General features: G+C 51.3%; 1 protein-coding gene across 1 annotated transcript in view; it reads right to left on the minus strand.

Moving 5' to 3' along the window:
• The window catches only part of LOC142483980 (polycystin-1-like protein 3), a 41,540-nt gene that overhangs the window by 14,441 nt on the left and 14,125 nt on the right, over positions 1–12,974 (minus strand). Inside the window, exons 13-19 of the mRNA XM_075583910.1 lie at positions 12,468–12,670; positions 9,420–9,603; positions 9,102–9,294; positions 8,748–8,973; positions 6,435–6,534; positions 4,661–4,804; positions 4,289–4,474 (exon numbers count right to left, since the gene is read on the minus strand). Of these exons, the coding sequence (XP_075440025.1) occupies positions 4,289–4,474; positions 4,661–4,804; positions 6,435–6,534; positions 8,748–8,973; positions 9,102–9,294; positions 9,420–9,603; positions 12,468–12,670 (1,236 nt within the window). The remainder of the gene's footprint in view (positions 1–4,288; positions 4,475–4,660; positions 4,805–6,434; positions 6,535–8,747; positions 8,974–9,101; positions 9,295–9,419; positions 9,604–12,467; positions 12,671–12,974) is intronic.

Below are 12,974 nucleotides of genomic sequence, written 5' to 3' on the forward strand. Positions count from 1 at the left end.
GCAGGGAGGGGTATTCTGTACTGCAGGGAGAGATATTCTGTACTGCAGGGAGGGGTATTCTGTACTGCAGGGAGGGGTATTCTGTACTGCAGGGAGGGGTATTCTGTACTGCAGGGAGAGATATTCTGTACTGCAGGGAGGGGTATTCTGTACTGCAGGGAGGGGTATTCTGTACTGCAGGGAGAGATATTCTGTACTGCAGGGAGAGATATTCTGTACTGCAGGGAGGGGTATTCTGTACTGCAGGGAGGGGTATTCTGTACCGCAGGGAGAGATATTCTGTACTGCAGGGAGAGATATTCTGTACTGCAGGGAGGGGTATTCTGTACTGCAGGGAGAGATATTCTGTACTGCAGGGAGGGGTATTCTGTACTGCAGGGAGAGATATTCTGTACCGCAGGGAGAGATATTCTGTACTGCAGGGAGAGATATTCTGTACCGCAGGGAGAGATATTCTGTACTGCAGGGAGGGGTATTCTGTACGGCAGGGAGGGGTATTCTGTACCGCAGGGAGGGGTATTCTGTACGGCAGGGAGGGGTATTCTGTACTGCAGGGAGAGATATTCTGTACCGCAGGGAGGGGTATTCTGTACTGCAGGGAGGGGTATTCTGTACGGCAGGGAGGGGTATTCTGTACTGCAGGGAGAGATATTCTGTACGGCAGGGAGAGATATTCTGTACTGCAGGGAGAGATATTCTGTACTGCAGGGAGGGGTATTCTGTACTGCAGGGAGGGGTATTCTGTACTGCAGGGAGAGATATTCTGTACTGCAGGGAGGGGTATTCTGTACTGCAGGGAGGGGTATTCTGTACTGCAGGGAGAGATATTCTGTACTGCAGGGAGGGGTATTCTGTACTGCAGGGAGGGGTATTCTGTACTGCAGGGAGAGATATTCTGTACTGCAGGGAGGGGTATTCTGTACTGCAGGGAGGGGTATTCTGTACTGCAGGGAGGGGTATTCTGTACTGCAGGGAGAGATATTCTGTACTGCAGGGAGGGGTATTCTGTACTGCAGGGAGGGGTATTCTGTACTGCAGGGAGAGATATTCTGTACTGCAGGGAGAGATATTCTGTACTGCAGGGAGGGGTATTCTGTACTGCAGGGAGGGGTATTCTGTACTGCAGGGAGTGATATTCTGTACTGCAGGGAGAGATATTCTGTACTGCAGGGAGGGGTATTCTGTACTGCAGGGAGTGATATTCTGTACTGCAGGGAGAGATATTCTGTACTGCAGGGAGGGGTATTCTGTACCGCAGGGAGGGGTATTCTGTACTGCAGGGAGGGGTATTCTGTACTGCAGGGAGTGATATTCTGTACTGCAGGGAGAGATATTCTGTACTGCAGGGAGGGGTATTCTGTACTGCAGGGAGTGATATTCTGTACTGCAGGGAGAGATATTCTGTACTGCAGGGAGGGGTATTCTGTACCGCAGGGAGGGGTATTCTGTACTGCAGGGAGGGGTATTCTGTACTGCAGGGAGGGGTATTCTGTACTGCAGGGAGAGATATTCTGTACTGCAGGGAGGGGTATTCTGTACTGCAGGGAGAGATATTCTGTACTGCAGGGAGAGATATTCTGTACTGCAGGGAGGGGTATTCTGTACCGCAGGGAGGGGTATTCTGTACTGCAGGGAGAGATATTCTGTACTGCAGGGAGGGGTATTCTGTACTGCAGGGAGGGGTATTCTGTACTGCAGGGAGGGGTATTCTGTACGGCAGGGAGAGATATTCTGTACTGCAGGGAGGGGTATTCTGTACTGCAGGGAGGGGTATTCTGTACGGCAGGGAGAGATATTCTGTACTGCAGGGAGGGGTATTCTGTACTGCAGGGAGGGGTATTCTGTACTGCAGGGAGTGATATTCTGTACTGCAGGGAGGGGTATTCTGTACTGCAGGGAGTGATATTCTGTACTGCAGGGAGGGATATTCTGTACGGCAGGGAGAGATATTCTGTACTGCAGGGAGAGATATTCTGTACTGCAGGGAGGGGTATTCTGTACGGCAGGGAGGGGTATTCTGTACTGCAGGGAGAGATATTCTGTACTGCAGGGAGAGATATTCTGTACTGCAGGGAGAGATATTCTGTACTGCAGGGAGAGATATTCTGTACTGCAGGGAGAGATATTCTGTACTGCAGGGAGGGGTATTCTGTACTGCAGGGAGAGATATTCTGTACTGCAGGGAGAGATATTCTGTACTGCAGGGAGTGATATTCTGTACTGCAGGGAGTGATATTCTGTACTGCAGGGAGGGGTATTCTGTACTGCAGGGAGGGGTATTCTGTACTGCAGGGAGTGATATTCTGTACTGCAGGGAGTGATATTCTGTACTGCAGGGAGGGGTATTCTGTACTGCAGGGAGGGGTATTCTGTACTGCAGGGAGTGATATTCTGTACTGCAGGGAGTGATATTCTGTACTGCAGGGAGAGATATTCTGTACTGCAGGGAGTGATATTCTGTACTGCAGGGAGGGGTATTCTGTACTGCAGGGAGAGATATTCTGTACTGCAGGGAGGGGTATTCTGTACTGCAGGGAGAGATATTCTGTACTGCAGGGAGTGATATTCTGTACTGCAGGGAGAGATATTCTGTACTGCAGGGAGTGATATTCTGTACTGCAGGGAGGGGTATTCTGTACGGCAGGGAGAGATATTCTGTACTGCAGGGAGAGATATTCTGTACTGCAGGGAGGGGTATTCTGTACTGCAGGGAGAGATATTCTGTACTGCAGGGAGAGATATTCTGTACTGCAGGGAGGGGTATTCTGTACGGCAGGGAGGGGTATTCTGTACTGCAGGGAGAGATATTCTGTACTGCAGGGAGGGGTATTCTGTACTGCAGGGAGGGGTATTCTGTACGGCAGGGAGAGATATTCTGTACGGCAGGGAGGGGTATTCTGTACTGCAGGGAGGGGTATTCTGTACTGCAGGGAGTGATATTCTGTACTGCAGGGAGGGGTATTCTGTACGGCAGGGAGGGGTATTCTGTACTGCAGGGAGGGGTATTCTGTACGGCAGGGAGGGGTATTCTGTACGGCAGGGAGAGATATTCTGTACTGCAGGGAGGGGTATTCTGTACTGCAGGGAGGGGTATTCTGTACGGCAGGGAGAGATATTCTGTACGGCAGGGAGGGGTATTCTGTACTGCAGGGAGGGGTATTCTGTACGGCAGGGAGAGATATTCTGTACTGCAGGGAGAGATATTCTGTACTGCAGGGAGGGATATTCTGTACTGCAGGGAGAGATATTCTGTACTGCAGGGAGGGGTATTCTGTACTGCAGGGAGAGATATTCTGTACGGCAGGGAGAGATATTCTGTACTGCAGGGAGGGGTATTCTGTACGGCAGGGAGGGGTATTCTGTACTGCAGGGAGAGATATTCTGTACTGCAGGGAGGGGTATTCTGTACTGCAGGGAGAGATATTCTGTACGGCAGGGAGAGATATTCTGTACTGCAGGGAGGGGTATTCTGTACGGCAGGGAGAGATATTCTGTACTGCAGGGAGAGATATTCTGTACTGCAGGGAGGGATATTCTGTACTGCAGGGAGAGATATTCTGTACTGCAGGGAGGGGTATTCTGTACTGCAGGGAGAGATATTCTGTACGGCAGGGAGAGATATTCTGTACTGCAGGGAGGGGTATTCTGTACGGCAGGGAGGGGTATTCTGTACTGCAGGGAGAGATATTCTGTACGGCAGGGAGGGGTATTCTGTACTGCAGGGAGAGATATTCTGTACGGCAGGGAGGGGTATTCTGTACTGCAGGGAGGGGTATTCTGTACTGCAGGGAGGGGTATTCTGTACTGCAGGGAGGGGTATTCTGTACTGCAGGGAGGGATATTCTGTACTGCAGGGAGGGGTATTCTGTACGGCAGGGAGGGGTATTCTGTACTGCAGGGAGAGATATTCTGTACTGCAGGGAGAGATATTCTGTACTGCAGGGAGTGATGCGCTCACCCAGCAGCTCTCAGTACTTGCAGACCAAATATTTGGCTTGATGGATGGTTTTGGCGTGACCCAATATTGGCAGCTCTTTTGTCCTTATTCTGAGGGATCTCAAGGCTGCCAATATTTGCCTATGAGTTTGTCATTGTATGGTCCCATGTCCCCCGTGTATGGTCCCACATCCCCCCTGAATGGTCCCACATCCCCCGTGTATTGTCCCACGTCCCCTGTGTATTGTCCCACGTCCCCCGTGTATTGTCCCACGTCCCTGTGTATTGTCCAATATCGCTATCACATATCCAGGCAGCAGAGCCCTGACACGGGCAGGCCACAAACACGCACCTGGGTACTCGCTGTACAGATTTGGGAGTAGCGTGTTCAGTGACCAGCTGTAAAATCCCTGGATGTCTTCGATGTTGTTGAACGTGCTTGAGAAACTGCTCTGAATGGCGTTGTTGAAGTAGAACTCATTAGGGCTCTTCTCTGCATACGCCATTAACATTGTCGTGATCAGGAACAGCATGTGAACTGGGGGGGGGGGGGTGGAGGGTGCAAAAAGACTGCTCAGAAAGGGAGAAATGGCAGAGACTGATGAGAGAGTGCAGAGAGATATTGCAAGGTGCGTCATTATAGCGTTCCCAGAGAGGCAGTGTGTGGAGTGGCAAGAGGAAGACAGCAGACAGAGTGTCACAGATAAAGGACAGACTCCTGTACCAATGATCTCCAGGATTAGCTGGTAAAGCTTCCGCTCCATCAGTCTCCGAGTCTTGAAGTTGGTGCTGCTCCCCTTGGCAGGTGCTCGGTACACCGCATCACGCCGATTCCTCCAGCCTGAGAGCTCCCAGTCCGGGCGACTCGCTGTGGGAATCAGTAACAGGTCAACGGGTGGAGATGATCCAGACAAAGGGTGGACAACACCAGTTTTCAAGGGCCACTACCAGGTCAGGTTTTCAGAATATCCCTACTTCAGAACAGGTGGCTCAGGATTGAGCCACGTGTGCTGAAGCAGGGATATCCTTAACATCTGACCCGTTGAGAAATGGTGAAGCTCAAAGACATGTGGTTAGTGCAGGTTTTAAGTCACTGGCTGTGCCTGGCGGTTGTGGTTTAGGATTGGCAGGCGGCTTCTCCAAAAATACTGGACACAATGGTGAAAGGTGCGACACACTCAAGACAAACACACACCCCGCTCACCTCTCTCCACTCCATGCTGTTTCCTCCTCTCCTTGGCCCCACCCCCAGGCTCCTTACACTTCTTCCTGATTGGCTGCTTTACCCAGCAGAAGCCAATTAGCATGGAGGAAGATACTCAGCCCTCAAGCAACAGCCCTGCTCTCTCCCTGCTCGGGGAAATCCCGCAGTCCCCCAAACCGGTCAGGTCACTATGGCCAGAGAGGTAATACCAGTATACACATACACGCCCAGAGAGGTAATACCAGTATACACATACACGCCCAGAGAGGTAATACCGGTATACACATACACACGCCCAGAGAGGTAATACCGGTATACACATACACGCCCAGAGAGGTAATACCGGTATACACATACACGCCCAGAGAGGTAATACCGGTATACATGTACACGCCCAGAGAGGTAACACCGGTATACACATACACGCCAAGAGAGGTAATACCGGTATACACATACACGCCCAGAGAGGTAATACCGGTATACACATACACGCCCAGAGAGGTAATACCGGTATACACATACATGCCCAGAGAGGTAATACCGGTATACACATACACGCCCAGAGAGGTAACACCGGTATACACATACACGTCCAGAGAGGTAATACCGGTATACACATACACGCCCAGAGAGGTAATACCGGTATACACATACACGCCCAGAGAGGTAATACCGGTATACACATACACGTCCAGAGAGGTAATACCGGTATACACATACATGCCCAGAGAGGTAATACCGGTATACACATACACGCCCAGAGCGGTAATACCGGTATACACATACACGCCCAGAGAGGTAATACCTGTATACACATACACGCCCAGAGAGGTAATACCGGTATACACATACATGTACAGAGAGGTAATACCGGTATACACATACACGCCCAGAGAGGTAATACCGGTATACACATACACGCCCAGAGAGGTAATACCGGTATACACAAACACGCCCAGAGAGGTAATACCGGTATACACAGACATGCCCAGAGAGGTAATACCGGTATACACATACACGCCCAGAGAGGTAATACCGGTATACACATACACGCCCAGAGAGGTAATACCGGTATACACATACACGCCCAGAGAGGTAACACCGGTATACACATACACGCCCAGAGAGGTAATACCGGTATACACATACACGCCCAGAGAGGTAATACCGGTATACACATACACGCCCAGTATTACCTCTCATTTTTTACAGGACAGTGTCCAAATACAGGACAGTCCAGTTCAATACTGGACACCTGGCAACCGTATATTATGATGGCTGAGCTCATACAGACCAAGCAGGGACAGAATCCCACGTAGCTGCTGCTCCTCTGCTGCATCCTCAATGTTGCTTCTCTTCAGCACCCGGGACAGCAAGACCGTTTGAACCAAAACCTGCACAATAAAACACAATGAGAATCAATGACGGGAATAACTGCGAGAGGGACACGGAAGCGCCGTGAGTTTATGCTACGAATCACTGGCAGGTAGGCTATTAATTTACCTTTTCCAATTGGTCATACTCATTAATCCAGACTTACGGTCATTTGAGCGATATTGGGTAAAGAAAGGAAGGACGCGGGACAGCCCAATGAAGGGAGTGAACAATATTCCACCCCTCAGGCAGTGCAACAAAACGCATCCCTCAAACCAGCAAGGAAATAAGGAGAAGGGGAACCCACATTCCTAGGGATTGAGACGTCACCAGTGTGTGCCGGGTATGGTGGGCGAAGCGGGCACTTTATTACAGCTCAACCGTGACCTGCCAGAATCTTACAATATACATAGTAATATATACAGAAAAAGGATGGGGGCGAATAAGTAGTGCTGCAAAAATGGCTAGGTTTTACTCTTTATGTTTTTTGTACTCTACTAGGCATTAGGAGTGCCCCTGTATATCTTTATATATTTATATATAGCCAATAAAGAATATCACTTGTGAGCACATTCACATGTCTTAGACAGGTCTGCAACCCGGCCTTTCAACCATTATCACCTAGCATACAGTGCTCCTACTGCAGCAAGGGATTCTGGGAAATGACATGCAAATGAGCATACCTTCATTGGGCTGTCCAGCGTCCTTCCTTTCTTTACCCCATACCGCTCAAGGTGATAATGGTGAAAGGCAGGGTTGCAGACCTGTCTAAGACATGTGAATGTGCTCACAAGTGATCTTTTTATTATTTATATATATTTTTTTTTATATATATATTATTTTTATATTATATATATATATACTATATATATATATATATATATATATATATATAATATAAAAATAATACGTACGTATATATATATATACAGTGTTCGACAAACCTATACATTTACAAGCCCCGGGCGAGTGGATTTAACATCGTGGCGAGCTCCTATTGGCCCAAGCAGCACACATGTGGTACTAGGTGGCGAGTAGATTTTTTGGTGATTTGTCGACCACTGTATATATAAATATATATATATATATATATATATATATATATGATATATATACAGAAAGACAAGAAAGAAAGCGCCCGATCCTAGTGTAATATGAAACAAAATATTTAATACCAGACCTAAAATCAAATGGATGTAAACTCACAAACATATGTGAATAAAATGCATGTAATGAGTATACTCATTCGCCAACGGTGGGATGGTCCTGCTCTGCTCACACGTCAACCAGCTCTGCAATGGAGTCTGCCGACCAGCAGGGCTTCCACAGGGTGCCACGACCTCTCACGATGTGAACCGGATGCAGATCTCTCCACACAGCACCTCCGGATGGGAGAACCGGCCGCGTGACCCCGCAGTAATATGGTTTGGCGTCGCAATTTTGCCAAAGTAAAAAGTTCAGCAGCGTCCCAACATCCCAGCAGCAAATGAGTGTATAATGAATAAAGTCAGTAGCTCACACTAACTTCCCAACGCGTTTCTTCACACAAAGTGTGAGCAGAGCAGGACCATCCCACCGTTGGCGAATGAGTATACTCATTACATGCATTTTATTCACATATGTTTGTGAGTTTACATCCATTTGATTTTAGGTCTGGTATTAAATATTTTGTGTCATATTACACTAGGATCGGGCGCTTTCTTTCTTGTCTTTCTGTAGATTCACTGGGAGGTCGTTGGTTCCTTGCAGAGAGTATGCCGGTATCCAGAGTTTGCATTTTTCGTTTTTCATTTTTATACAGGACTATTTTTTCTTTCTCATTTTTTTTTTTTCATTGAATACATAATTTATATTATATGATTTTGGAAATACACCCATAAGGATTTTAGTATTCAGTCATAGCTCACACTAATATAGTTAACTAATTGCAGTTTATCATTGTGTGGATAAATATTTGTATTTTTTATACTCACAATTTTATAGATACTTTTTACCTCTGACATCCTACTAATTAATGCATATATTTGTATAACCATTTAAACTATTAGTGTTGAGAGAGACATTATCTGAGGGGCGCAGTTTTTTCTTTGTATGTATATACACACACACACACACACACACACACACACACACACACACACACACACACACACTGTATGCAGAGATTTCTGTGTGTTGGGCGAATTCTGCCTCTTATCTGGTGAGGTGATAGTTACTGACGGTTGTCCGGTACCTTGACTGGTGGAAGCACAAAGATGCTCTGAAAGAGGGACAGCAGTATGGAAACCAGCCAATTGGTGGCCTTCTCTCGTGTCATGTCCAGGGTCATGAGTGCCAGGTAGAAAGCAGAGAAGGAGCTGATCCCAAACAGAAGAAACCAGCAGGCGTACGGGAAGCACTTGGGCAGGCGGCTCGACACCGGCCTCTGTGCCAGCGTAACCGGAAAACTGGTGGTCACGCTAAAGATGGATGTTTAGAATCACTAGAGGAAATGACAGAGAAGGAGAGAAAGAGGTAGGAAGAACGGAAGGAGAAGAAGAGAGAATGCACATACTGACAGGGGCGCAGGCTGGGGGGGGAGAGATACCTGTTGGGGATAGGTGACTTGGTGACACTTTGGCTTTGGAGTTGCTCCCTCAGATCGTGTAGAAGGTTGGTGGCTTGTATGTAATTGGATGGTTTGGAGACATGCGTCAGGTCCAGAGCTGAGACCTGGAACATCAGCTTCTCCAGGATGTTGTGCAGGTAATGGAGGAAGTGATATTGATGAGTGGTCATCACTGCCAAGAAATGACCTGGTCACTCAGGGGTCACACTCCCCAGAATGACCATGTCACCCATTCATTCTAAGTGAAATCGATCAGCTAATAAGAATGTAAATGCCGGTTTGGAGCCGTACACTCACCGGTCACATGTGTGGGATACTCTGGGCTGGGACCTCGGACACAGATGTAGGACTGCACCAGGTAGGACAGCGCCTCTACCTGCTGAACGACTGACTCACTGTCTGAAGCCACCAGATCCATGGGACTGTCACCCAGAACCTGAGTCACATATTTATACAGGAAGTCCACGAGGTCTCTGAAATTCTGCAAAACAGGACACAGGTATTACACACCGCCTGTGACAAAGGGACAGCGACACCGCCTGTGACAGAGGGACAGCGACACCGCCTGTGACAGGGACAGTGACACCGCCTGTGACAAAGGGACAGCGACACTGCCTGTGACAGAGGGACAGTGACACCGCCTGTGACAGGGACAGTAACACCGCCTGACAGAGGGACAGCGACACCGCCTGTGACAGGGACAATGACACCGCCTGACAGAGGGACAGCGACACCGCCTGTGACAGAGGGACAGCGACACCGCCTGTGACAGAGGGACAGCGACACCGCCTGTGACAGAGGGACAGCGCCACCGCCTGTGACAGAGGGACAGCGCCACCGCCTGTGACAGAGGGACAGCGCCACCGCCTGTGACAGAGGGACAGCGACACCGCCTGTGACAGAGGGACAGCGACACCACCTGTGACAGAGGGACAGCGACATCACCTGTGACAGGGGGACAGTGACACTACCTGTGACAGGGACAGCGACACCGCCTGTGACTGAGGGACAGCGACACCGCCTGTGACTGAGGGACAGCGACACCGCCTGTGACTGAAGGACAGCGACACCGCCTGTGACTGAGGGACAGCGACACCGCCTGTGACTGAGGGACAGCGACACCGACACCGCCTGTGACTGAGGGACAGCGACACCGCCTGTGACAGAGGGACAGCGACACCGCCTGTGACAGAGGGACAGCGACACCGCCTGTGACAGAGGGACAGTGACACCGCCTGTGACAGGGACAGTAACACCGCCTGACAGAGGGACAGCGACACCGCCTGTGACAGGGACAATGACACCGCCTGACAGAGGGACAGCGACACCGCCTGTGACAGAGGGACAGCGACACCGCCTGTGACAGAGGGACAGCGACACCGCCTGTGACAGAGGGACAGCGCCACCGCCTGTGACAGAGGGACAGCGCCACCGCCTGTGACAGAGGGACAGCGCCACCGCCTGTGACAGAGGGACAGCGACACCGCCTGTGACAGAGGGACAGCGACACCACCTGTGACAGAGGGACAGCGACATCACCTGTGACAGGGGGACAGTGACACTACCTGTGACAGGGACAGCGACACCGCCTGTGACTGAGGGACAGCGACACCGCCTGTGACTGAGGGACAGCGACACCGCCTGTGACTGAAGGACAGCGACACCGCCTGTGACTGAGGGACAGCGACACCGCCTGTGACTGAGGGACAGCGACACCGACACCGCCTGTGACTGAGGGACAGCGACACCGCCTGTGACAGAGGGACAGCGACACCGCCTGTGACAGAGGGACAGCGACACCGCCTGTGACTGAGGGACAGCGACACCGCCTGTGACAGAGGGACAGCGACACCGCCTGTGACTGAGGGACAGCGACACCGCCTGTGACTGAGGGACAGCGACACCGCCTGTGACTGAGGGACAGCGACACCGCCTGTGACTGAGGGACAGCGACACCGCCTGTGACTGAGGGACAGCGACACCGCCTGTGACTGAGGGACAGCGACACCGCCTGTGACTGAGGGACAGCGACACCGCCTGTGACTGAGGGACAGCGACACCTCTTGTGACTGACGGACAGCGACACCGCCTGTGACTGAGGGACAGCGACACCGTCAGTGACTGAGGGACAGCGACACCGCCTGTGGCTGAGGGACAGCGACACCGCCTGTGACAGAGGGACAGCGACACCACCTGTGACTGAGGGACAGCGACACCGCCTGTGACTGAGGGACAGCGACACCGCCTGTGACTGAGGGACAGCGACACCGCCTGTGACTGAGGGACAGCGACACCGCCTGTGACTGAGGGACAGCGACACCGCCTGTGACTGAGGGACAGCGACACCGCCTGTGACTGAGGGACAGCGACACCACCTGTGACTGAGGGACAGCGACACCGCCTGTGACTGAGGGACAGCGACACCGCTTGTGACTGAGGGACAGCGACACCGCCTGTGACTGAGGGACAGCGACACCGCCTGTGACTGAGGGACAGCGACACCGCCTGTGACTGAGGGACAGTGACACCGCCTGTGACTGAGGGACAGCGACACCGCCTGTGACTGAGGGACAGCGACACCGCCTGTGACTGAGGGACAGCGACACCGCCTGTGACTGAGGGACAGCGACACCTCTTGTGACTGACGGACAGCGACACCGCCTGTGACTGAGGGACAGCGACACCGTCAGTGACTGAGGGACAGCGACACCGCCTGTGGCTGAGGGACAGTGACACGCCAGTGGCTGAGGGACAGTGACACCGCCTGTGGCTGAGGGACAGTGACACTGCCAGTGGCTGAGGGACAGTGACACCGCCAGTGGCTGAGGGAAAGTGACACCGCCTGTGGCTGAGGAACTGGGACCCATTCTAAAAGTAAAAGCTCCAGTCTCTGTATTATGCTGTCACTTGTCTCTGTCCCATCTCTGCGCCACTCTGTCCCATGTCATTGTGACACTGCTGTCATGCCACTCTCTCTAGTCATTGTGACACTGCTGTCATGCCACTCTGTCCCTTGTCGTTGTGACACTGCTGTCATGCCACTCTGTCCCTTGTCGTTGTGACACTGCTATCATGCCACTCTGTCCCTTGTCGCTGTGACACTGCTGTCATGCCACTCTGTCCCTTGTCGCTGTGACACTGCTGTCATGCCACTCTGTCCCTTGTCGCTGTGACACTGCTGTCATGCCACTCTGTCCCTTGTCGCTGTGACACTGCTGTCATGCCACTCTGTCCCTTGTCGTGACACAGCTGTCATGCCACTCTGTCCCTTGTCGTTGTGACACTGCTGTCATGCCACTCTGTCCCTTGTCATTGTGACACTGCTGTGGCATCGCACGCTCTCACCCCTAGCAGCTGTTCTGTGGCTGGTGTCTCCGGAGGAGGCTGTGGACCCAGAGACACTCGGAGTTTGGGCACTGCCCCCTCCACCTGTCGCACTTGCACCTGGATAAGTTGGAATATCAGCACAATCAGGATATTCGCCGGCACCAGCATCAGGGACGTCTGGAAGCTGATTTTAATCTGAGTCATGGTTATGAGAAACTGTCCTGTAGGGAGAAGGAACAGGCCATGGCACCCCCATATCTGTGCCCAACACTGCCGTGTGTCTGGCTCTGTGTGCCGCATAGGAACATACAATGGGATGGCTGATGAGACCCCCTTAGCCCCTCTAATCTGCACATTTTCCGATCTGCTACAACACCTAAGAACATTGATCGCTGACTTTCTTTCATATTTAGGATATCCTTATGTCATATCCCATGCATGTTTGCGTCCCCTTAATGTATTTTCCCCTACCACCTCTGCTGGGAAGCCATTCCACAAATCCACCACCCCTTCTCTAAAGAAGTA

The sequence above is a fragment of the Ascaphus truei genome, unplaced genomic scaffold (assembly GCF_040206685.1).
Source record: "Ascaphus truei isolate aAscTru1 unplaced genomic scaffold, aAscTru1.hap1 HAP1_SCAFFOLD_411, whole genome shotgun sequence".
Classification (NCBI taxonomy): Eukaryota; Metazoa; Chordata; class Amphibia; order Anura; family Ascaphidae; genus Ascaphus; species Ascaphus truei.